Source organism: Aquarana catesbeiana, linkage group LG08, assembly GCF_042186555.1.
Source record: "Aquarana catesbeiana isolate 2022-GZ linkage group LG08, ASM4218655v1, whole genome shotgun sequence".
Classification (NCBI taxonomy): Eukaryota; Metazoa; Chordata; class Amphibia; order Anura; family Ranidae; genus Aquarana; species Aquarana catesbeiana.
The window spans coordinates 130,893,540-130,919,376 of record NC_133331.1 but is presented as its reverse complement, the minus strand read 5'-3'; the positions used below and the strand labels follow the sequence as shown (position 1 = coordinate 130,919,376).

The following is a 25,837-nucleotide window of genomic DNA, read 5'->3' as shown; positions in this document are numbered from 1 at the left end:
CACGAAGCTCACCCCTAGTGGTGGTGTATAGAGCCAAAAAAAAATTAGAATTGTGTCGATGTCCCAATATTTATGGACCTGATTGTGTGTATATGTGTGTGTGAGTGTGTGTGTGTATGTGTGTGTGTATATATATATATATATATATATATATTATATAAAATATATTATGAACGGATCAGAGATCTCCAGACCCGTATTTGAAGAGACTCTGAAGTAGTTCTGGTAAGGAGTTTAGGTCTGTCCCTAACTCTTTTTAAGCACTTGTATTTTTGTAGTAAAATGATGATTAGGTCAACTAAAGAGATTTTATTTTTCCCTGTTCTTTACTATTTTATTTGTGTTTGTAGTAAACCGCTCAATGTATAATTAATTCTGTTTCTTATGCACATGAGAGAAGCAACCTTGTTGCTCATACAAATTAGATGACTTATTTTCCTTTGAATGCGTAGTTGTTGAAGCTGGTAAGTGTTGCTTACATAGTTTGCAATAATATGATAACAAGGGAACACGTTTTGAGGAGGTGGGTTTTGAGGGACTGCTTAAATTATAAAGGTGGAAACATGTCTAAGGTAGTGAAGAGAATTCCAGAGAGCAAAGAATTGCCTGAGAGAAACAAAAGGGGAGAATGATGGAAGCTGATTTTAGACTATAAATTCAGATGGGAAGCTGCATTCTGAAGTGTTTTAAAAGGCGGAGCTCAGGTTAACTGGAGTCCCGTAGAGAAATTAATACAAATGGTTGACAGATGAGGTGTGGTTGGAAATGTAGTGACTGCACAATAGACTATAGAGGAGGAGATAATTTGTTATATGCGAAAAAACAAGAGAAGGTTGCATTTGTGCAAATGTAGAAATTAGTGACCAAGGGCAAAGACAGAACAAATATATGAAAATTGTCTGCATTTATGATGATTAAAGATTAAAGCAGTGCATGTGTAACCCTTCTTCTACCATGATTTTATCAGCTGTATACTGGGTGTGGATTCTAGTCCAAGTATAAATTCTGAACTAAACAATATACTGCTACTCCAGATGGAATTTACCTGCTGTCCACTGAAGATGGATTGATCTACCAAACCTTCTGTGATATGACAACCAATGGTGGAGGTTGGACACTGGTGGCAAGTGTACACGAGAACAACATGAATGGGAAATGCACATCAGGAGATCGCTGGTCCAGCCAGCAGGGAAACAACCTCAATAATCCAATGGGAGAAGGAAACTGGGCAAATTATGCCACATTTGGGTTGTCAGTTGGTGCAACCAGTGATAATTACAAGGTATTACAATTAAAAAAAAAAAAACATTGAACTATTTTAGTTTAGCTTCCACAATATGAGGCACCTGAAGGACATTTTTAGTAAATTCTTGCTGCTGTGTTGTTGGCAAGGGCCTGTGTACTGTTTGCAGTGACCTTCCAGAATTTTTGAAAAATATCCATTCATGTGAAGACTGCCAGCCACAAAATATAAACCATTACACAATCATCACTTTTCATGTAGACTTCAGTCTGATTCTTACTGACCAGATAGCTCTGAAAAGTACTTTTAGGGCAAATTTCTACAATACTTCCATTTATTCTGAACTTAATAATGTCTATGCGTAGACAATAATCTGTTTTTAAATAATTTGTTTTTAGAATCCAGGATATTATGATATTACTGCCAAAGATATGAGTCTGTGGCATGTTCCCAATGACACACACTTGTCTCATTGGAGGAATTCATCTTTGTTGCAATATCGCACGGACAACAGTTTCTTTAAACAGGAGGGTGGAAACCTCTTCCAGCTTTACAAGGTAAGCATTCTGTGGAATATATCTGGCCTTTGTACTTTATCTAGCTTTTAACACAAAGGGTTTTACTTTGTTTGTCAAAGTTGTTTGAAAAATATGAACCATGCACGTTCTTATGAAATCAAAACTCAAACAAATGGGTTTATTAAATAAAATAGGGCAAGCAGCAAAGCTCTAACCCAGTTATTTCCCATAGCACCAGTCAAAAGCCATTCTTTGTAAATCTCACTCACAAGCGCAAATTGGATTACTGAATTTAGTTATTGCACTTTGCTCCTTAAAAGATAAATTCATCTTTGAGAACCCGTTTTTAAGGTGTAACATGTTCCCAATCTTGCAGCTGCTGCCCACTCCGCTGCCTTTATTGACAGCAAGGCAGCTGCCCGGGGACATCATTCATTCACAGAGTTCTGTGAATGGCAAACTACAAGTACCAACAGCCTTTGCGGTTGTCGGTGTGTAGTTCTCAATGAACTACCATGGCGCTGTTGAGGACTCATTGGTAGTTCATTGTCTCTTCCTGTCAGTGTGTATATGCCTGCCCGTTTGAGCAAACAGATACACTGACAAGTCTGCAGGAGTCCTGCATGGCACCCATGATCTGCTGATTGTGGGTGCAATGCTTTACAGGTTGCAAGTAAAAAAAAATATATGCACATTTCTTTTACCTGCAAAAGCATGTGCATTTATTTTTATTTTTTTTAAAAGGTGAACTTATCCTTTTAAGCTGGCCATACATTATACAGTTTTCTTATTCAAAAATGTTCTTATTCAGCACAAATCTTTGCCTCCATCCCCCAAATCCCCCCAACACAAATGCCCCTCCCCAGAAAAAGTCACCCCTCCAAGCACAAATCCTCTACCCCTTAAATTTCCCTTCCGAGTACACATTGTTTCTCCCCCACTCCAAATCCAAATCCACCCCCTAAATTTCCCCTCTGAGCACAAATCCCCCCAAACAAATTTCCCCTCCTAGCACAATTCTTCTCCCTCCTGCACCATATCACCTCTTCTAGCACAACCCCCCCAAATCCCCCCTCCTACCACAAATCCTTTTGCCTTATCCCCCCTCCCAACACAAATCCCCCTAAATCACTCCTAGCAATTATTACCCCCTGCCGCCTGTTGTAATATATTGGCCAATTTATGTATAATATTGTATTGGAGTGCCATGCTGACCAGAAATTCAGTTGCATTGTCCAATTGAATTTTAACAGCTGAAGACTCTTTGATGTGTTAATCTTATGCAAGTCTATTTGAACATCTCAAAGGGTATTCAGGTGGTATACACATATCTAAAGGGGACTTGTTGATGTTGATATGCGGGAGTGCAAATTGGGGTGGTTCACGGCTGTTCACGGCTGGGGGTTGTTGTCTGTTTGAAAGACTAAAGCTAATCAAAGTCCTAAATTGAAATGGCCAATCAAATTGCTCAGCCATTCAATGCCTGGTGAATATAACATGGCATTCAGTCTATAGGTTTGGTAAGTGAGGCTTGTCTGTATGGGTAAGTGAGGCTTGTCTGTGTATGAGGGAGGCTTGTCTGTGCATGGCTGGGAAGACTGAATTATATGGGAAGACTGAATAATATGGGTTTCTGAATTATATTTCCTCTGTCGGATTTCTTTGTCATCTGTGGACTTTGGACTTTGTTCTGTGTTGGAAGTCAATAAAGTGCATCTCTCTGGAAGAATTGGGTTGCTGCGGAAGAGTACTTACATCATCATTATAATAATACCTAAATATTAATTATCTATCCACCCAATACATATTCAATACAATATACTCGATCACTAAACTGGTGCCGTGACCCGTTCTTTGAACTTAAATTCGATCACTACATTTGTGCCGTTCAAGTGACCAGAAGAGCATTTTCGGACTTAGTAACAGAAGTCGGTGGTGACAACAATCCTGTGAGGTGGACAGAAGTCTGATGAAGAACCAAGAGCTGTGCTGTGACTCTAATGTCTGGTTGTGACATAAGAGAGTCTGATCTACAAATTTAAACAAGTTAGGAACCCCAGAATTATTCTCTGGAGATTGGAAACAACAAAAAAAGGACTGTGTCGTGTACCAGAAGACCCGAACTGGAATCTGAAGGAGTAACTAATGCGGTGAGTAAAATATTTCCTTTTTTTTAACTATTAGTAATATAGTCAAAATGCTTACTCAGTGTGTCAGTTCTGATAAAGTTAACAGATGGGTATTAAAATGTATTAAGCGCCATGGCGGTCCTTATGAAATTCCAGAAAAATGTAAGCAGACGTGGACGATGATGAAGGAATTTTTAGAGAAAAATATTTTTGATAGCAAAATTTCAGAAAGTAAAAGAAAAGGTTGCATTATACAGGGCTTGTTATCTTGCTGTTTAACAATGGAAAGTTCTTTGAATGGTAAGGTTGAGGAAATTACCCAGTTACAGAAGGCAGTTGATAATAGCAACAGTGTTTGTGAGAGGTTACAAAACCAATCAGACACCGAGACAGTAAATTTAAAATTGCATGCGGTTACGATTGGAGAAGCTTTACTTGAGAAATCTAAACATTGTGATGAAATATCAGAGGAAAATGAGAGATCAAAATTAAGAATTATGGAATTAGAGAAGAGATCTCAGGAATGCAGATATGCATCAAATCTTGGATTCAGCAATCTGCAGCAAACAGAACCTCATATTAAATCTGATAATTCATTACCAGCTGCCCCCACTGTGACTACCACAGTTTATAACAATAATAATAATACAGGTGAAGTTCAGCTTGTAATGAAGCCATTGAAACCAAAATTATTAGACGCAATTCTTAAAGAAATAGGAATGGTTCCATACCATGATTTAAACAGATTTTTAAAATGGTTTTGTGACGTGCAGCAAGTCAGAGATATGTACAATCTCAACCCATCTGACTTAGAAAGAGTTTTGCAACATTCTGTAGGAAGTGGTCTTTGGATGAGAATTAAACAAATCTGTATTCAGCCTCTGAGGACAAGGAACATATTACTGGAATTATTATGTGTTTTGTATGGTGTACGTTCTGATGTTACTATTCATGGAAAGATCCAACAAATGCAAAATGAATCTCCCTATGAATTGTCACACAGGATAGCAACTATTATGGAATTATTGGTCGGTAATAATCTTGCATTTGAGCGTGGTGGCTTGATACATATGAGTATGTTTCTAGATGCTTTGCATGAAGATATCAAACAAAATATTTTATTAGTTACCCCAAATCCTCATGTTTTAAAAGACATATTGTTGAGAGCAGACCATTTATGGAGAAAGTCAAATGAGCAGGCTGTCAAAATTGATTTAGCCACATTGTTTAGGACAAATACTGAACATAAAGATCAGAAGATAATATCCTATGACAACACCCAGAGAGGACACACCGGGTCAAACATAGGTGATATTAATATGAAAAACAGAGCTGAACAAAATAATAATAAGAAAAGGTCCAAGACTTGGATACCGTTTTCTCAGTTAAAACAGAAATATGACCACCTGAAAATTGAGTATGACAAGATGAGAGGGGAACGTGATAAATTATTACAGCAGTTGAAGGGGAGGCAGGGTGTCATGAATGTACAAGATGTACATTCTCCAGATCTGTCTTTGAATGCAGATGACACTTGTCTAGCAGTGGGGGTGAATTAGCTCCAAACTGTAAACGTGTAAATAGTGTTTTGTTTTAACCTCAAACAATGTTTAAGGACCTTGCTAATTAGTTTTGTTGGAGAGTTTTTTTGTCTTTCAGATATTGAAATTTAAATGACGGTGAATAGCAGAAGCACAGTCTGAAATTGCTGGCTAGTGGGGGAGAAACGCTGAATAAACAAATATATCACTATACAAGGAATTATAAAAAATTCATGGACTCTCAATATTCATCAAGCAATGGACCTTTTTTTTTTCTTTTTTCTTCAACGCCCTAATTTTTAATTTTTCTCCCTTTTCCTGATATATTTTGCTTTTCATTTTTTATTTTTGTTTGTTTTATTTCTTGAACTTTTATCTTAAAACCAAAGAGAAGCATTTTAACCTAAAATAATTTTCATAACATCTGTACATATTACATAATGCGTATTGATCAATATATTTGACATCTAAGGTGAGATGCTGCACAATGGCTTGACATAGCATAAATTATAGCATGTTGGGTGGTTTTCCTAAATTTATAAGAGGGGTGAGTGAAATTCATCACTCTAGTCATGATTTGAAACTTTGTTGACTCAGTTGTTTATAATATGCTAAAGGCTATGACATATATGGATGAAAAAGATCTTTCTACCTTTCATGGTGAAGATACTGGCAAGAATTTCCACTGCCGCTTTGTCTGGATAGAAGATCTGATAAACACTGATGTAAAGCTGATTCTATCTGAACCATCGTGTGGGGGTATATCTATATGTATATGTTGGTATACCGTTCAAGTGTAATTGTGGACTGAATGATCCAAGTAACTGCTTTATTGAAGGCAATGAGGGGTCGGCCTACAGCAAATTACAAAAGCAAATTGTGACTGGCAATCAGCAAAGATGGACTCATGAATGTCAAGTGCAAGAAAATAGTTTGAAGCACAGTTTTTACTGCCATATCCAAACCTTTTGACCTTGAAAGTGAGTGCTGGTACATTGATAGTTCTTCTTACTATAAAGATGAAAGTAGAGTGTTTGCGTAAAAGCATCTTTAAAAATGGAAAGCTTGAGCCTGGAGATGAGAGAATCCTGGACTTGTGGATTGGAGTTCCCAGAGCATACCAAGTTTACTTTCAGTGAGATGGTGAGAGATGTGATGAAGACAGACCAAAGAATGGACTGTGACATCAGCTCGTCTTTGCGCAATATTCAAGATCTTGATGTGATATAATAAGGCCTAACAGCTATATGGGCCACTGATGTTTACCAAATCCTTTTCCAGTCATGGTCTAAAAGTTATATTATCTAATAACTGTTTCATGGGGATATTTTAGAGGCTGGCGAAGAGAGATGTAACCAGTTTCAACTTCATATTTTATATGAGCCATTGTAAAGCATCCAGTACCTTAAATCGTAATGATATTTTTTTGTTGTTTGATTTATGGGTCAGTTCTAGTAGTTAGAACCGACCCAAGTGGGGGTATATGTTGTAATATATTGGCCAATTTATGTATAATATTGTATTGGAGTGCCATGCTGACCAGAAATTCAGTTGCATTGTCCAACTGAATTTTAACAGCTGAAGACTCTTTGATGTGTTAATCTTATGCAAGTCTATTTGAACATCTCAAAGGGTATTCAGGTGGTATACACATATCTAAAGGGGACTTGTTGATGTTGATATGCGGGAGTGCAAATTGGGATGGTTCACGGCTGTTCACGGCTGGGGGTTGTTGTCTGTTTGAAAGACTAAAGCTAATCAAAGTCCTAAATTGAAATGGCCAATCAAATTGCTCAGCCATTCAATGCCTGGTGAATATAACATGGCATTCAGTCTATAGGTTTGGTAAGTGAGGCTTGTCTGTATGGGTAAGTGAGGCTTGTCTGTGTATGAGGGAGGCTTGTCTGTGCATGGCTGGGAAGACTGAATTATATGGGAAGACTGAATAATATGGGTTTCTGAATTATATCTCCTCTGTCGGATTTCTTTGTCATCTGTGGACTTTGGACTTTGTTCTGTGTTGGAAGTCAATAAAGTGCATCTCTCTGGAAGAATTGGGTTGCTGCGGAAGAGTACTTCATCATCATTATAATAATACCTAAATATTAATTATCTATACACCCAATATTAATACATATACTCGATCACTACACCGCCCCCCCCCCCCAAATTGTCCCTCCCAACAAAAATCCCCTCCCCCTCAATCTCCTCAGAGTGTCCCCCCCATCCCTTGTCCCGGCCCTGGGTTTGACCTCAAATGATATGGTTTTGATCAATCTAAAGGAAAATTGTACAAGAAAATTGTAAAATGTGTGGCCAGCCTTGTAACTTCATCCAAGGCTCAGCAATGTATAGCAGATATTCAGATTACCATCTACAGTAGTCGGATTAGTAAACCATAAATTCTAGTTGGTTTCTAAATGAGAACTTTTGCAAAGTCATTGCATTTTTTACATAATAAACAAGGATAATTTTGTAATATATAATATATGAATGATTAATATGAATGTATATTTTTTCATTTTAATATTTGTTTGTGGTCTTTGTGCTATGCTTATTCAGGAAATAGATACAATTAGACAAGCCTAATGACAGGATATGTATTTAGACCAATTTTTTTCTCAGCTGTTATCACCTTGCTTTATGTACTATGGATAAAGTAGTTCTATTACAATAAGAGTACAGTATTGAGTCATTTATTACCCATCAATGGTTTCAGTCAACGTTTTTATCTTTTTCATAGAAATACCCTTTGGTGTACAATGTTGGAGCCTGTTTGGCAAACAATGGATCTGCTGTTCCTGTAGTGTATGATTTTGGAAGTGCTGATAAGACAGCATCTTACTACTCACCATTGGGAGCAAGTAAGATTATGATAAATATCCATCAATTCTTATGTTTTGTTCTATATGTGAGTTCTGTGACATAATTAACAAGTTAATGATCCATTCTTTTGGTACAGAAGAGTTCACTGCCGGCTATGTCCAGTTCCGAGCTATTAACACAGAAAGAGCTCCCTTGGCTTTGTGCGCTGGAGTGAAAGTGACAGGCTGCAATGTAGAGTGTGTAAGTATTAATGCTTCATTAGTATTGATACAATGTCTTGCACATTTACAGTACTCTTATTTGCATGATCATATTTTTTCAACATGAAGGCATAGAAGCCATTGCTGTACATCATACACTAATACCAAAAAGTAAAAAAGGGGTTGTATGCATATTTTGTTTGCAACTACTATGAATCAAACAGATTTGGATGCATAGGAGGAGTGAAGTGGGAAAAGGGATCAAAGAGCTAGATAATATTAATAGTTTTCATTGAATTTGAATCCCTTTAAGATTTGTAGGATTGCATATTGTAAATATCTTCTACTAGTTAGAACAACTTAAAGCCTCGTACACACGATCGGATTTTCTGACGGGAAATGTGTGATGACAGGCTGTTGGCGGAAAATCCGACCATGTGTATGCTCCATCGGACAATTGTTGTCAGATTTTGTTGTCGGACAAATGTTGGATAGCAGGTTTTAAAATTTTCCGCGGACAAATGTCTGTTGTCGGATTTTCCGAGCGTGTGTACACAGGTCCATCGGACAAAAGTCAAAAGTACAAACACGCATGCTTGGAAGCAAGGACGAGCCAGAAGCGGTTGGTCTTGTAAACTAGCATTTGTAATGGAGAATTAACTTTCATGACGTGGCAAATTATGAAATCTCCAAATGCAGCGCAAATTCTCTTCTTCTTTAATGGGATAATAATGAAGCTGCTTTGCTGGTGATACTGATGGAGTTAATGCAAACGAATTTTCAAAGGCTTTTTTTTTTTCTAGTGATATCAAGAATAATATTATTATGCTTTTTTTTTTAATTTGGGCAAGTTACCACAACACCATTATCCCCTAGTTTTTAAGATCAAAGATAAAACTATATTGGTCTCCCTTGTCAATTTTACATTTTATTTTCTAAAATGTAACTGCCTACTCCCAAACTGTCATTTGAAGTAAAACACATAGCCAAGTATTATTCTCCACAATTTTTTATTGTGCATTAAGAAAACAAATAAAATTAGACATGCTATCTGCCAATAGAACAAAAAGTGCATTCTATGCATCCAAAAATATAGAAAATTTACCAAATCAAATCATTATTTAACTAAAAAAATAATGTCAAAGCAATAACTCCAAGGCCAATAATAAATAACACCTTATCTCCTCCGATTCCGCAACATGTCTGGTAGACGAACGGCCGTGCAGAAACGTAATGAAAAGCACGAAATGAAAAGCACTAAATGAAAAGCGTGAAAAGAAAAGCGCAAATCAACATTCACCAAACTTCTACTAACGCAAAATTAGCAGAAGGAGCCCAAAGGGTGGCGCTAAAGAGTGGAAAACCCATGTAGTATGTCACCACGTTCGTAATTGTTGGCCAACAATTGTGTGGCGTGTGTATGTAAGACAAGTTTGGGCCAACGCCCTTTGGACTAAATTCCACGGTTTTGTTGGCCAACAATCCGATCGTGTGTATGAGGCTTCAGTCTTGGAAAACACAGAACCACCAATTCCAAAACTTACCCCTAATGGCCTGTAGGAAAATACAACTATTATAGCCTACATATTCTGAAAGGTCCAATACAGGTAAATACTGTGTATATTCAGTCATTGAATATCTGCACACTTTAATAATGAACAGATCAGTAGCAGGTAATGCCTACAGTTCACAAATAGCTGAAGGATGGGATGCAGCATCGGCCCCTCTCCTATTTAGTAGTTTTATGAAAACTCCATCTCTGATCTGTTTTCAAATGGGAACTTTATAACCTTTTTACAGCAAATAGTATTTAAATTAATTTAACACATGACACATATTTTCTCAAATTACCCAGCATAAACCTTTCCACTAAATCCAAGTTCACAGGACTTTTTCTTTTGATGCATGTTCTACGTTGTACAGGATACCTTTAATTCCTAATATTTTATACTTCTTATGCCCCGTACAGACGGTCGGACTTTCCGACGGAAAATGTGTGATAGGACCTTGTTGTCGGAAATTCCGACCGTGTGTAGGCTCCATCACACATTTTCCGACACACAAAGTTTGAGAGCAGGCTATAAAATTTTCTGACAACAAAATCCGTTGTCGGAATTTCCGATCGTGTATACACAAATCCGACGCACAAAGTGCCACGCATGCTCAGAATAAATAAAGAGATGAAAGCTATTGGCTACTGACCCGTTTATAGTCCCGACGTAGGTGTTTTACGTCACCGCGTTCAGAATGATCGGATTTTCCGACAACTTTGTGTGACCGTGTGTAAGCAAGACAAGTTTGAGCCAACATCCGTCGGAAAAAATCCTAGGATTTTGTTGTCGGAATGTCGATCAATGTCCGATCGTGTGTACGGGGCATAACACTCCTTAGTAGCACTGCATTGGAGGAAGTGGATACATCCCAGAGGGATCACCTCGTCAGTGTGGAGACTTTTCAGCCTTCGACTGGGGCGGCTATGGAACACACATTGGATGGAGTTCCACCAAGGAAATTACTGAGGCAGCTGTCCTTCTCTTCTATCGTTAATTTGAAATTAATGTCGTTCATGTTTTTCCTTTAACAATTTTTGTTTACTTCAATAAAGTAAATAGCATTTTTGCATCAAACCTGTCTTATTCATTATCTACACCAGTCTTTGTCAACCAGGGCACCCAGGCAACCTGGGGTGCCTTCAGGTTGCTTCAGGAGTGCCTTGGCACAATGCCTAAAAATTGTCCAAAAATTGGCTACAAACCAGAGGAGGGACCAAGACTGCCTTTAAGTTACACAAAGCCACAGGTTTTCATTGTGCACCATTACAACCTTCTAGCTGCTGGCATCCTAACAGCCTATAATGTCATTGGTTTATAAGGGGGGCATTGAGCACCTACCCAGCATCTTTGTTTGTCCCTCCCCTGCCCCTCTCCATCAGCACTGGGGTTACACTAGCTCAGTGAGAGACAAGGGAGAAGAGAAACACTGGTATACCAGTGTGCAAAGGTCTATATGGTTTGGAAGAATAAATCGCCTCTTACATTGGGTGTCCTACATGTATGAATGTTGCAGCATTATGTAAAACTATTAGTTTAGTTGTTTACATTCGGGTGCCTTGAGATTGTGCATCATTTTAAAGGGTGCCCTGAATAAAAAAAGTTGAAAAAACATTGATCTACACATAAATGCATATGCTTTAAAAGTATCCAGTTTAGGAAAAATAAATCAACCTAAACTTCTCATTAAATTAAATAAGAGATAAGCAGTGTGTATAAAGCTATGTTTACACTCAGGCCCAGATTTAAATCCCCTGCTTCCCTAGTCCAACTGTTTTATGCCAATTTTCTCTCCATACCATGGTCGACTTGCACACTGACCAGATCAAACATTGTAATTACTGTACATAGGAAAAGTCAAAGCTGGGGACTAGGGATGAGCCGAACACCCCCCGGTTCGCACCAGAACCTGCGAACAGACCGAAAATTTGCACGTTAGAACCCCATTGACGTCTAGAGGACTCGAACGTTCGAAATCAAAAGTGCTCATTTTAAAGGCTAATTTGCATGGTATCGTCCTAAAAAGGGTTTGGGGACCCGGGTCCTGCCCCAGTGGACATGTATCAATGCAAAAAAAAGTTTTACAAACGGCCGTTTTTTTGGGAGCAGTGATTTTAATGATGCTTAAAGTAAAAAAAAAAAGTGAAATATTCCTTTAAATATCGTACCAGGGGGGTGTCTATAGTATGCCTGTAAAGTGGCACGTGTTTCCAGTGCTTAGAACAGTCCCTGCACAAAATGACATTTTTAAAGGAATAAAAGTCATTTAAAACTGCTTGCGGCTTTAATGTAATGTCGGGTCCTGGCAATATGGATGAAAATCAGTGAGAGAAACGGCATTGGGGACCCCTCAGTCCATTAACAGGCCCTTTTGGGTCTTGTATGGATATTAATGGAAACCCCGCACCCAAATTAAAAAAGGAAAGGTGTGGGGCCCCCAGGCCCTATATACTCTGAACAGCAGTATACAGGCGGTGCAAACAAGACAGGGACTGTAGGTTTGTTGTTAAGTAGAATCTGTTTGTAATTTTGAACTGGTACATTTTGAACGTGTTTAGCTCCAGCCAAAAAATCTATTTTAAGCTTTTTGGAAAACATAGGGAAGGGTTATCACCCCTGTGACATTTGTTTTGCTGTCTGTGCTCCTCTTCAGAAGATTTCACCTCACTTTTTGTCCCAATGACAAAAGTTTTTTGAAAATTTGGCGTTTTTAGTGAAACAAGGATTGGTGATAAAGCATCAGTGTTAGGGCTCTTTCTCACGGGGCGGATCAGTGATGATCCACCCCGTAAACACCCGCTTGCTCAGCGGGGATCGCTACGCCGATCCCCGCTGAGCAGGAAGATGACAGGTCCATCGCTGCACGCTGTGCAGCGACGGACCTGTCAGAGCGCCACTCTCCCCTATGGGGGGATCGGATGATGACGGACCGTAGTGTCCGTCGTCACGCGATCCGATCCGAAAACGGATGGAAAAGTAGGTTTTTCCTCCGTTACACTTTTCGGATCGGAGTGGGGTCGGATGTCAGCGGACATGTCACCGATGACATCCGACGCTCCATAGGGATGAATGTATGTCCGTTTTTCATCAGAAACAGAAGGATGAAAAATGGACATACGGATCCCTCGTGTGAAAGAGGCCTAAAGGAGAAAAGTTTTTCCCATATTAACTCTTACAGGAGAGAATTTCCCTTCCGTTTGCAAGTAGGAATCGTTTGTAAGTTGGATTTTGAAAGTAGGGGCCTGCCCTATATACTCAGCAGAAATTTGGGCCTTAGGTGTTGTTGTGGCCACAACACTGTAAGCCCTCACAGGGCCGTGCTGTGAAATATTAGATCAAGAATTGTAATTACATGCCCCTGTTGAACAGGAGCAGAAAAATTGGGCCTTTGGTGGTGGTGGTGCTGGTGCCACAACACTGTAAGTCCTCACAGTTACTCTAGGTCGGCGCAGAAATGGGCCCTGCTATGAAATATTAGATCAAGAATTGTAATTACATGCCCCTGTTGAACAGGGGCTGAAAAATTGGGCCTTTGGTGGTGGTGCTGGTGCCACAACACTGCAACCCCTCACAGATCCTCTAATTGGAGCGCAGGAACTAGCCCTGCTGCAAAGAATTGCATCAAAAATTGTAATCACACGCCCCTATTAAACAGGGGCTGAAAAATTGGGCCTTAGGCACTGGTGCTGGTGCCACAACACTGCAACCCCTCACAGATACTCTAGTTGAAACGCAGAAATGAGCCCTGCTGCAAAGTATTGCATCAAAAATTGTAATTACACGCCCCTGTTAAACAAGGGCTGAAAATTTGGGCCTTAGGCACTGGTGCTGGTGCCACAACACTGCAACCCCTCACAGATACTCTAGTTGGAGCGCAGGAACTAGCCCGGCTGCAAAGAATTACATCAAAAATTGTAATTACACGCCCCTATTAAACAGGGGCTGAGAAGTTGGGCCTTAGGTACTGGTGCCACAACACTGCAACCCCTCACAGATACGCTAGTTGGAGCGCAGGAACTAGTTCTGCTGCAAAGAATTGCATCAAAAATTGTAATTACACGCCCCTATTAAACAGGGGCTGAGAAATTGGGCCTTAGGCACTGGTGGTGAACCAAAAATGTTCTTACAAGCTATCAGCATGATCATTGAGGAGGAAGAGGATAATTACTCAGCATAACAGGATAGTCACTCAGCATCAGCATAGGCAGTCTTTGAAGGGATCTGACATTTCAAAAAAAATTATTCGGTTACATCAGCATCAGGTGCTTGGTAGCTGGTGCTGATCCAAGACTGATTCATTTTTATGACGGTCAGTCGATCGACAGACGCACCCTGTGATTGGTTACAAAGCCTCCAGCAGCACTGAATGTGCATTCCGAAAGAACGCTGGATGCAGGACAGGCCAGTAGCTCAATTGCATACTGTGCAAGCTCTGGCCAGTGATCCATCCTCAAGACCCAGTAACCCAGAGGATTTTCGGTGGGAAAGGTGTCCAAGTCAGGTCTTGCCCCTAGGTATTCCTGCACCATGTAAAACAGACGCTGGCGATGGTTGCTGGAACCGATCATACCTTGGGGCTGCGGACTAAAAAATTGTCTGAACGCATCCGTCAGACGGCCACCTTCTCCACCGCTCCTTCTTTGACTGACCGAAGCCTCAGCAACACGTTGTCCAGAAACAGGAGTTTGTAACCTCCCAGTCTCTGGGAACGCATTGCACAGACCTTTCTGCAAGGCCTCCCAAAGATGTTTCATCCTCTGCTCCCTCTGCGACGGCAAGATAAGGTCCGCAACCTTACCCTTGTAACGTGGATCAAGGAGGGTTGCCAGCCAGTATTGGTCCTTCTCCTTGATACCACGAATATGAGGATCCTTATGCAGGCTTTGCAGGATCAGGGAGGCCATGCAGCGTAGGTTTGCTGAGGCATTCGGTCCGGAGTCCTCTGGGTCACTAAGGACGAAATGCCAGGCTCCACCTCCATACTGACACAATCCTCCTGCTCCTCCTCGTCCTCTTCCTGTGTGATCGGCGGGCACGCAGGAACACTGTCTGGATAAAGGGGGCCTTGAGAGCTAAGGAAGTCCTCCTCTTCCTGCCTCTGTTTTGCCTCAAGTGCCCTGTCCATTATTCCACACAGCGTGTGCTCCAACAGGTGGACAAGAGGGACAGTGTCACTGATGCATGCACTGTCACTGCTCACCATCCTCGTGGCCTCCTCAAATGGTGACAGGACAGTGCATGCATTCCTGATCATGGCCCACTGGCGTGGGGAAAAAAACCAAGCTCCCCTGACCCTGTCCCTGTGCCATAGTCGCATAGGTACTCATTGATGGCCCTCTGCTGCATGTGCAGCCGCTGCAGCATGGCCAACGCTGAGTTCCACCTGGTGGGCATGTCACAGATTAGGCGGTTCTTGGGCAGGTTAAATTCCTTTTGGAGGTCTGCCAGCCGAGCACTGGCATTATATGACCGGCGGAAATGCACACAGACTTTCCTGGCCTGCCTCAGGACATCCTGTAAGCCCGGGTACCTGCCCAAGAACCGCTGCACCACCAAGTTAAGGACGTGAGCCAAACAGGGCACATGGGTCATTTGTCCCTGTCGGAGGGCGGAGAGGAGGTTGGTGCCATTGTCGCAAACCACCATTCCTGCCTTAAGTTGGCGTTGTGTCAACCACCTCTGAACCTGCCCCTGCAGAGCTGACAGAACCTCTGCCCCAGTGTGGCTCCTGTCCCCCAAGCACACCAGCTCAAGCACCGCATGGCATCTTTTGGCCTGTGCACTTGCGTAGCCCCTTGAATGCCTACGGAGCATCGCTGGTTTCCGAGGACAAAGCACAGGAAAAGGCCATAGAGGAAGAAGAAGAGGAGTGTCATGAAAGACGTTCTGCTAGTTCAGCCGTCGGCGGAAGATCGGTTAACAGAGCTACTGTCAGTAGAGCAAGAGGACGCGTTCGGAGACGCGTTGACGCGAACGGACGCATGCGGGTGCGCGCTAATACGAGCGGGTGTACGCGGGTACACGATGAGACGAACGAGCGCGTATGATCGGTACTCGGGCTTGCACGTGTGCACGCGGTGGCGCGCAGACGTGCAGTGTGACAGCCTTTGGCGCCATTAGGCCTATTTAAGGGTACCTGTCAGCATGCTTCCTTGCTGTCCGGTTTACAGCGTTTCCTGTGACCCTAAGCTTCCAGTATACCTGTTTACCTGATTCCTGTTACCCGGCTTGTTCCTGACTTCTCCTGTTTGCTGCCTGTCTCCGACCTCGGCTTGTCTGACGATTCTCCTGCCTCATCCTTCAGTTATTACCTGCCTGTCCGTTGCCGACCTGGTCCGTGCCCTGACTACTCTCCTGATTCCGTTTTGTACCTGCTCTGCTTGCCTGTGTTTGACCCCGGCCTGTCTGACTTTGCTAGTGCTTCAGTTGTACTACAGAACATCTCCCTGCTGCCTGCTTGTTCGTGGGTTCCTGCTAGCTACAGTGCTTCTCTATCCAGTCAACAGTTCCAGTGTTCCTGCCAAGAGTTCCGGTTCTTCTACCAGTTGTTCCAGTGCTTCAGTTGTACTACAGAACACCTCCCTGTTGCCTGTTGTTCCTGAGTTCCTGCCAGTGGATCCAGTGTTCCTGTCAGTCCTTCTGCTGCTTCACCAGAGGTCCGGATCAACTCTACACCTGCCACTTACCAAGCACTTGTGGCCCCCTGCGCTCCTGAGTCCCTGTCTTCTCTATCAGGGGCTCTCGAACCAGAGGCACACGAGAGGCTACTCCTTGCATTCTGGGCTCCACCACCAGGTACGTGACAGTACCGGACAGCCATGTCTGAGCCCACGCAGGGAGCCTCTCCCATGGATGAACTCTGCCGCCATCTTGCTGGACTTACCCAGGCAGTAAAAAGCCTACAAGAAGGCTACACCCAGCTGGAAGGCCGAGTCCAGGCCCTAGCAGCTTCTACACCTCCAGTATCCGGGACTTCTGCTTCACCATCAGTGGTCATGTTGCCGCCTGAACCCAGGGTCCCCACGCCTGAAAGATTTTCGGGTAACCGGAGCAAATTCAGGTCCTTTCGTGTGAGCTCTTTTTTGCCCTTCAACCAAGGACTTTCTCCCTGGAAGCCACCAAGGTGGGGTTCGTGATCTCGCTGCTGACCGGCGAGCCCCAGTCCTGGGCCCATCGCTTATTAGAAAAGAAAGACACATCACTTGATACCCTGGATACCTTCTTTCGGGCTATGTCAGCACTATATGAAGACCCACAGCTGACCGCCGCGGCAGAGACAGCCTTGCACTCCCTACAGCAAGGCTGCAGACCTATTGAAGACTATGTGTCAGAATTCAGACGCTGGAGTTCCGACACAAACTGGAACAATGCCGCCCTACGGTATCAGTTCCGTATGGGCCTTTCAGAATCCTTGAAGGATGAACTAGCCCGAGTGGGCATTCCTGAGACTTTAGAGGACCTCATAGACCTTTCCATCCAAATAGACAGACGCTTGAGAGAACGACGTACGGAGCGATCTTCTGGTTCTGCTCGCCCTGTCTGGATGCTGCCCCGGGTGCCTAGTTCTCCCCACTCCGCTCCTCCAGCTTCTACTACCATGACCTCAGATACACCGGAACCAATGCAGCTGGGACTCTTACGGCCATCCCTCACTCCTGAAGAGCGTCAACGCCGTCGGGCTGGTAACCTGTGCCTATATTGTGGGGAACCCGGACACTTTGTACGAACATGCCCGGCCAAGCTTCGTAAGTGCCTCTCTGTCTCTCCTGCTCTTACCCCAGCTGCACTGAATAATATGTCTCACCTGGCTGTTCCACTTCTTTTACAGCTCCCAGGAGGGAATATACCAACCAGCGCTATCATTGATTCCGGGGCCTGCAGTGGCTTTATAGACTTGTCCTTCGCTTCCAGACATCACATTCCCATCCGGCCCAGGGCGAAAGGACTTTCCGTATATCTGGCCGATGGTTCTACCCTCAGATCAGGACCAGTAACCCAGGAAACAGTACCTATGCTCACTACCATTGCTGGCACTCATCAAGAGCTACTTTGCCTGGATGTCATTGAATCTCCTCTATTCCCCATCATATTGGGCATGCCATGGCTCAAGGCCCATAACCCACAAGTTGACTGGGCCTCAGGGAAAATTGAGTTTCCCTCCTCTTATTGCCACCAACACTGTCTACCAGAAGTTACTCAAGCTCCCTCTGCCCTGTTGTGCCTGGAAACTGATGCCGAGACCCTTCAAGTTGTACCCGAAGTCTACCATAGCTTTCTGGACGTTTTCAGTCAAAAAGGGGCCGAGACCCTTCCTCCTCACCGGCCATATGACTGTCCGATTGAGCTTCTCCCAGGGGCAGAGATTCCTTTTGGGAGAATATTTCCTTTGTCAGAGTTGGAACTAGGAGTATTAAAGACTTACATTGAAGACAATCTAAAGAAAGGCTTCATCCAACCCTCCACGTCCCCGGCAGGAGCAGGAATCTTTTTTGTGGAAAAGAAAGACCATTCATTGCGCCCTTGTGTGGATTATCGGGCACTCAATAAAATCACAATCAAGAACCGTTATCCCTTACCATTAGTGCCAGAACTTTTTCAGAGGCTGGGGTCTGCAGTAGTGTTTTCTAAGTTAGATCTTCGTGGTGCCTACAATCTTGTCCGCATTCGCAAGGGAGACGAATGGAAGACTGCTTTCCGTACCCGGTTTGGGCACTTCGAATATTTAGTCATGCCTTTCGGACTTTGTAATGCTCCTGCTACATTTCAGCATTTTGTAAATGACATTTTCAGAGACTACCTTGACCTGTTTGTTGTTATTTATCTAGATGACATTCTAATCTTCTCTTCCTCCCTAGTTGAACACCGTGAACATGTCAGAAACGTTTTGACCCGACTTCGCCTGCACGGCCTTTACGCCAAGCCTGAGAAATGTGTCTTCGAGCAGGAGAGTATTCAGTTCCTTGGTCTTATTATCTCAGTGGAAGGCATCAAAATGGACCCTCAGAAGGTCTCCGCCATTTTGGACTGGCCCGCTCCTACTGACAAAAGAGGGATTCAACGTTTCGTGGGATTTGCGAATTTTTATAGAAAATTCATCAAGGGATTCTCCACCATCATTTCTCCCATTACAAGATTAACCCAACAGGGCCTCAAGTTCCACTGGTCTACGGAAGCTCAGATGGCCTTTACTACACTGAAGGATCTGTTTGTCTCGGCCTCAGTTTTAAAACATCCTGATTCCACATTGCCCTACATCCTGGAGGTGGACGCCTCGGAGATAGCGGTCGGCGCAGTACTCTCCCAAAGACAGGGGCTCTTCTGCACCCAGTCGCTTTTTTTTCCCGTAAATTATCGGAAGCAGAAAGGAACTATGACGTGGGTGATTGAGAATTGTTAGCGATCAAAGCTGCGCTGGAGGAATGGCGATACCTGTTGGAGGGAGCAGCCCACCCGATTCTTGTTTATACAGATCACAAGAATCTAGAATATTTAAAGACTGCCAAGAGGTTGAAACCACGACAGGCCAGATGGGCACTGTTCTTTACTAGATTTTCTTTCCATATTACCTACCGTCCCGGGTCAAAGTATATCAAGCCTGACGCTCTGTCACGGATGTACAGTGATTCAGAAGCACCTTCTCCGCCAGATACCATCTTGTCCTTAGGGAACTTTCTGTTACTCCAAGGGGATCTACTGTCACAGATCAAGCAAGCCTCCAGGAATGTTTCCACTCCACCTGATACAACCCTACAGGCCAGAGATGATCTTCTGTGGTTTAAGGATAGGATCTTCGTACCTCAGGAGGCGCGAACGGCAGCTGTTAGTTCTTGCCATGACCATATGTTAGCCGGCCATTTCGGAGTACATAAAACATCTGAACTTCTTCAGCGCACGTTCTGGTGGCCATCATTAAGAAAGGACTGCAAGGACTACGTGGAAGCATGTGTCACCTGTATCCAAAATAAAGGCAGCAAATCTAAAGCCTGGGGCCTGTTAAAACCACTATCTGTCCCGGAGAAGCCATGGAGGATGATCTCCATGGATTTTATTGTCGAGTTGCCACCTTCTGAAAGCTACACTGCGATCTTCGTAATAGTGGATAGACTATCCAAGATGGCACATTTCCTACCAATGAAAGGTACCCCTACTGCTGCTGAAACTGCCAGGACATTCATTAAGGAGGTGGTGAGACTTCATGGCATCCCTGCCAATATTACCTCTGATCGGGGGGTACAATTCACCTCTAGGTTCTGGAGAGCTCTTTGTGAATCCCTGAAAATTGATCTTGCCTTCTCTTCTGCCTATCACTACCAAACAAATGGCCAGACAGAGAGAACGAATCAGACGCTGGAGCAGTATCTGCGCTGTTTTTCCTCGTTTTCTCAGGATGATTGGGCTCCGCTTCTTCCCCTTGCCGAATTTGCATACAACAACTCTGTTCATTCCGCTACAAAACAAACACCATTTTTTGCAAATTATGGGTTCCATCCTCTGTTCTTGTCCACTAACATTCCGGAGTGTCCAGTACCAGCTGTGCAAGAAAACCTAAACTTCTTTGAATCAAATAATAAGCTTCTGCAAGAGACTATGGCAAGGACCCAGGACTATAACAAAGAGGTGTTTGACAAGAAGAGAAGGGGGGAGCTTGATCTTAAACCTGGAGATTTGGTTTGGTTATCCACTTTGAATTTAAGATTGGCTTGTCCTTCCAAAAAATTGGGTCCCAAGTTCGTGGGTCCTTTTGCAGTGACAAGAAAAATTAATAATGTGGCCTACGAACTAAAGCTACCAGAATCATTCCGGATTCATCCGGTCTTTCATGTTGCCCTACTCAAACCTGCAGTTCCTGATCCTTTTGTCAACCGGATGGTCAATCCTCCTGAGCCCGTGATCATTGACGGAGAAACCGAATATGAGGTTGAGTCCATTCTGGATTGTAGGAAGAGACGTAATCAAGTCCAGTTCTTGGTAAAATGGAAGGGGTATGGGCCTGAGGAAAACTCCTGGGAGCCGGAGTCTAACATCCATGCTAGGAGGTTGATTCTTGCCTTTAAAAGATCTCATCCAAGTAAGATGGCACAGTTGGGCATCCGGAGGCTGCACCTTGGGGGGGGGGGCAATGTCATGAAAGACGTTCTGCTAGTTCAGCCGTCGGCGGAAGATCGGTTAACAGAGCTACTGTCAGTAGAGCAAGAGGACGCGTTCGGAGGCGCGTTGACGCGAACGGACGCATGCGGGTGCACGCTAATACGAGCGGGTGTACGCGGGTACACGATGAGACGAACGGGCACGTACGATCGGTACTCGGCGGCAGGCAGACTTCTCCTGTTTGCTGCCTGTCTCCGACCTCGGCTTGTCTGACGATTCTCCTGCCTCATCCTTCAGTTATTACCTGCCTGTCCGTTGCCGACCCGGTTCGTGCCCTGACTACTCTCCTGATTCCGTTTTGTACCTGCTCTGCTTGCCTGTGTTTGACCCGGCCTGTCTGACTTTGCTAGTGCTTCAGTTGTACTACAGAACACCTCCCTGCTGCCTGCTTGTTCGTGGGTTCCTTCTAGCTACAGTGCTTCTCTATCCAGTCAACAGTTCCAGTGTTCCTGCCAAGAGTTCCGGTTCTTCTACCAGTTGTTCCAGTGCTTCAGTTGTACTACAGAACACCTCCCTGTTGCCTGTTGTTCCTGAGTTCCTGCCAGTGGATCCAGTGTTCCTGTCAGTCCTCCTGCTGCTTCACCAGAGGTCCGGATCAACTCTACACCTGCCACTTACCAAGCACTTGTGGCCCCCTGCACTCCTGAGTCCCTGTCTTCTCTATCAGGGGCTCTCGAACCAGAGGCACACGAGAGGCTACTCCTTGCATTCTGGGCTCCACCACCAGGTACGTGACAAGGAGGGGGTGGAGGAGAGAGGTGTGTCAGAATCACTAGTAGTGGCATTTGGGAGGCGTGGTGGCAGAACAACCTCCAAAACTACTGCTCCTTGTCCTTCATCCTTCCCAGCTGCCAGAAGAGTCACCCAATGCGCGGTGAAACTTAGGTAACGTTCCTGTCCATGCCTGCTGGACCACGAGTCAGCTGTAATAATCACCTTACCGTTGACCGCCCTGTCCAGCGAGGCCAAGACATTGCCTTCCACATGCCGGTAGAGAGCCGGAATCGCCTTCCGTGAGAAAAAGTGACGTTTGGGAACCTGCCACTGAGGAACCGCACATTCCACAAACTCACGGAAGGGGGCAGAGTCTACCAACTGAAAAGATAGCAGTTGAAGTGCTAGCAATTTTGCCAAGCTAGCATTCAACCGCTGGGCATGTGGATGGCTGGGAGCGAACTTCTTTTTGCGGTGCAGCAGCTGGGGCAGGGAAATTTGCCTGGTACAATCTGACGTTGGTGTACCGATAGCAGATTGCCCGCAAGTACTTGGCTGTGACACACCTAATTCTACACCTACATTCCTCTCAGTGCAGGTCTCAGAGAGGACTGAAGGTATAGTGGGGTTGGAGATCCCAGCTGATGAGGAGTAAGGAGAGGTCCTCTTTGTGTTTTGGTGTGGGTTGGGTCTTTTAGGTACGCCAACGAACTGCATGGCAGGTCAACATATGTCTGGTCAAGCATGTGGTGCCCAAGCGGGAGATGTTTTGGCCACGCGAGATACGCTTGAGACATATGTTGCAAATAGCAGCGGTGCCATCTGATGCACTCGTCTCAAAAAAGGCCCACACCAAAGAACTTTTGGAATAATGCTCAGAGACAGCAGTGCCCTGCACATGCGGAGCTCTGAGGTGTGATGCAGTCAGTGTGCTGCCCTTAGGCTGGCCCCCGGAGGGCATCCTGCCTCGTTGGTGATGTGCCTCCTCCTCCTCCTCTCTCCTATCAGGCACCCATGTTGAGTCAGTGACCTCATCATCTCCTTCCTCCTCACTGGAGCAAACCTGGCAGTATGCTGCAGCAGGGGGAACATGACTGCCAGATTGCTGTCCTTCTTGGCCACCCCCCTCTGTCCGTACTCACGTTACTGGCTTCATCTAGCTCAGTATCATCATCAGAGCCTTCTAAACGCTGGGCATCCTCCTGGAGCATGTACCCAACACTGTGGTCAAACAGTTCGAGGGAATCCTCAGGAGGACATGGTGGGGCTAGGGAAGGAGTCACTGATGCCATTGAGCCGAGGGAAGAGGCCCGCGTTGGCAGCTGCTTTGCCAGACAAAGTACCCTGAGCATGAGTGAGAGAGGATGAGGAGGATGAGGACGGCTTGGTCATCCACTCGACCAAGTCTTCCGCATGTTGCGGCTCAACACGGCCAGCTGCTGAAAAAAAGGGCAAGCGTGTCCCACGGCCACGTGCTAATGAGGATGCACCGTGTCCACGACCAGCACTGTTGCCTCTAGACACAGAGCCTGCTTGCCCTCTTTTATTGGCTTGTGACTGTCTGCCTCTCCTTGTTGGCCTTCCAGACATACTAATGGCCTGCAGTGAGATGTAGCTGCACTAAGCTGGGATATATATATATATATATATATATATATATATATATATATATGACTCTTCATACCCTCTGGTAACTGCAAAGACTCCACTCTTCTCTTAAACACTGGACTACATTGCCTAACTGAACTTTAATTCTGCCTTACTAAGAATTTGAAACTACTGTCTATACTTGTTTGTTTTTGAAAGTGTCACTTATTTTGTATTCTGCTGCCCTGAACAAGATCAAACATTTAACCTTATTCTGTTGCCCTCTCTTGCACTGCAATCTGTCCAGACCAGTTGTAAAACCCCACCCCCCCCCCCCCCCCACAAGCTTGGTTTTATCAGCTTCTAATTGAATAATTTTGAATCCCCCCCCCCCCCCACACCTTCCCACTAAAAATTTAGTTAATTTCTTGGGATGGCTGGCGAGGGTTTAGGCTGGTCACTCCTTGCACAAAGTGTCACGCCGGCAACAGGTGTTTGGCACTTGGACACGGGCACTTCGACTAAGGCACTGCTACAAAAAAGTAAGTACAGACATTGTTCCACAGCTATTTTGCAGGAAGTTCCACTTCATTCTTTAACTTTCCTCAGCCTTACTTCTATTAGCCTGTCCCCACCCTCTAAAATGCTCACACTAATCTTTGTTATAATGTCCTCTCTCCTCAAACTCTCATGTCTTTACCAACCCTCTTCAGCCCCCAACCTTTACATATCTCCCTCTCTTCTGCCCACTCAATATTACTCCACTTACCACCTCCTGCTCATTCTAAGCCCACACAGTATCACCACGTCCATTCCACCACAGCATCTGCCCTCCTATAAATCCCACTCCCGCCTTACCACCCTCACCCTCCTACTACTCCTAATGTCTGGGGACATCGCACCAAACCCCGGCCCTCCCACACCCAATTCCCAACGCCAAGATCGGCCATCTACCTCCTCCAACAGTAGTCGTAACTTCAACCTTCTCATCCCAATTCCCCTGATTCCACAAGTCAGCCCCCCTCTTTCATGTGCCTTCTGGAATGCCCGCTCAGTCTTCAACAAACTAGTTTCTGTCAATGACCTTTTCCTCTCCAAATCCCTTGATCTATTTGCTATAGCTGAAACCTGACTCCAGAAATTCAATACTACCTCTCCAGCTGCACTGTCCCACAGTGGCCTTCTCTGGACTCACACCACCAGACCCAGTGGACGAAAAGGAGGTGGTGTCGGACTTCTCCTCTCCCCACAATGCACCTTCCAGGTACTGCCCACACCTCCCTCTCTTTCCACCTGCTCTTTCGAAATGCACTGCATTCGTCTTTTCTCTCCAGCTTGTCTGAGGGTCGCAGTCATTTATCGGCCTCCTGGAGCAGTATCACGCTTTCTGGATGACTTCTCTGCATGGCTACCCTATTTTCTCTCATCCGAAGTGCCTGCCATCATCCTAGGTGACTTTAACATTCCAATCAATGTTAATAATGCTACCACTTCTAAACTACTCAACCTAACCTCCTCTTTTAACCTAACACAATGGACACAAACCACCACTCACTCCAACGGCAACACTCTCGACCTTGTATTCTCCCATTGCTGCACTCCCTGCAATCTCTCCAACGCACCCTTTCCTCTCTCTGATCACAACCTTATCCGTTTCACACTCTCCTTGTCTCCTATATCCCATGCTGCCAACCCACAAACCACTACCCGCAGGAACCTTCACAACCTCAAACCTTTCCTTCTTCAATCTGCTACTGATGGCCTTTATGACAAAATCGCACCCCTGTCCTGCCCAGACCTAACCACTTCCATCTACAACACCACGTTGTCATCCTCCCTAGACGTACTTGCTCCTCTTTCTACACGCAGAACCAGGCCCCATCTGCCACAACCCTGGCAAACAGACAGCACCAGAAGTCTCAAGAGACACAGCCGTGCTCTTGAGCGAGCATGGCGTAAATCTAAATCCCTGCAAGATTTTACCCTCTACAAATCTGTCCTTCTCAAATACAACTCCTGCCTCCACACTGCTAAACAAACCTATTACAACACTGTCATCAAAACCCTCTCATCCAAACCTCGTCAACTCTTTTATACCCTTAATTCCTTACTTCACCCCCCACTGCCCCACCCACCAACTTGCTTACCGCTCAGCATATTGCCAACCACTTCAATAGCAAAATCAACACAATTCGCAAGGAGATATCCAGCATTCAAATTCCTCTCCTACCCAACATATCAGGTCCAACACCACACTCAATACTCTCCTCCTTTTGCCCAGTTACCACAGAAGAAGTTGATAAACTCCTCTCCATGGCCCACCTCACTACATGTTCCTTGGACCCTGTCCCCTCTCAATTACTGCAACCACCTTCCCACTC

At 44.4% G+C, this 25,837-nt stretch overlaps 1 protein-coding gene across 1 annotated transcript in view; it reads left to right on the top strand.

The window, feature by feature from the left end:
• The first annotated feature begins 1,003 nt into the window (after nt 1–1,003).
• LOC141106704 (intelectin-1-like) overlaps nt 1,004–25,837 on the top strand; it is a 38,539-nt gene continuing 13,705 nt past the window's right edge. Inside the window, exons 1-4 of the mRNA XM_073597640.1 lie at nt 1,004–1,282; nt 1,642–1,800; nt 8,175–8,295; nt 8,394–8,497. Coding sequence (XP_073453741.1) covers nt 1,091–1,282; nt 1,642–1,800; nt 8,175–8,295; nt 8,394–8,497 — 576 coding nt within the window. The 5' untranslated portion in view covers nt 1,004–1,090. The remainder of the gene's footprint in view (nt 1,283–1,641; nt 1,801–8,174; nt 8,296–8,393; nt 8,498–25,837) is intronic.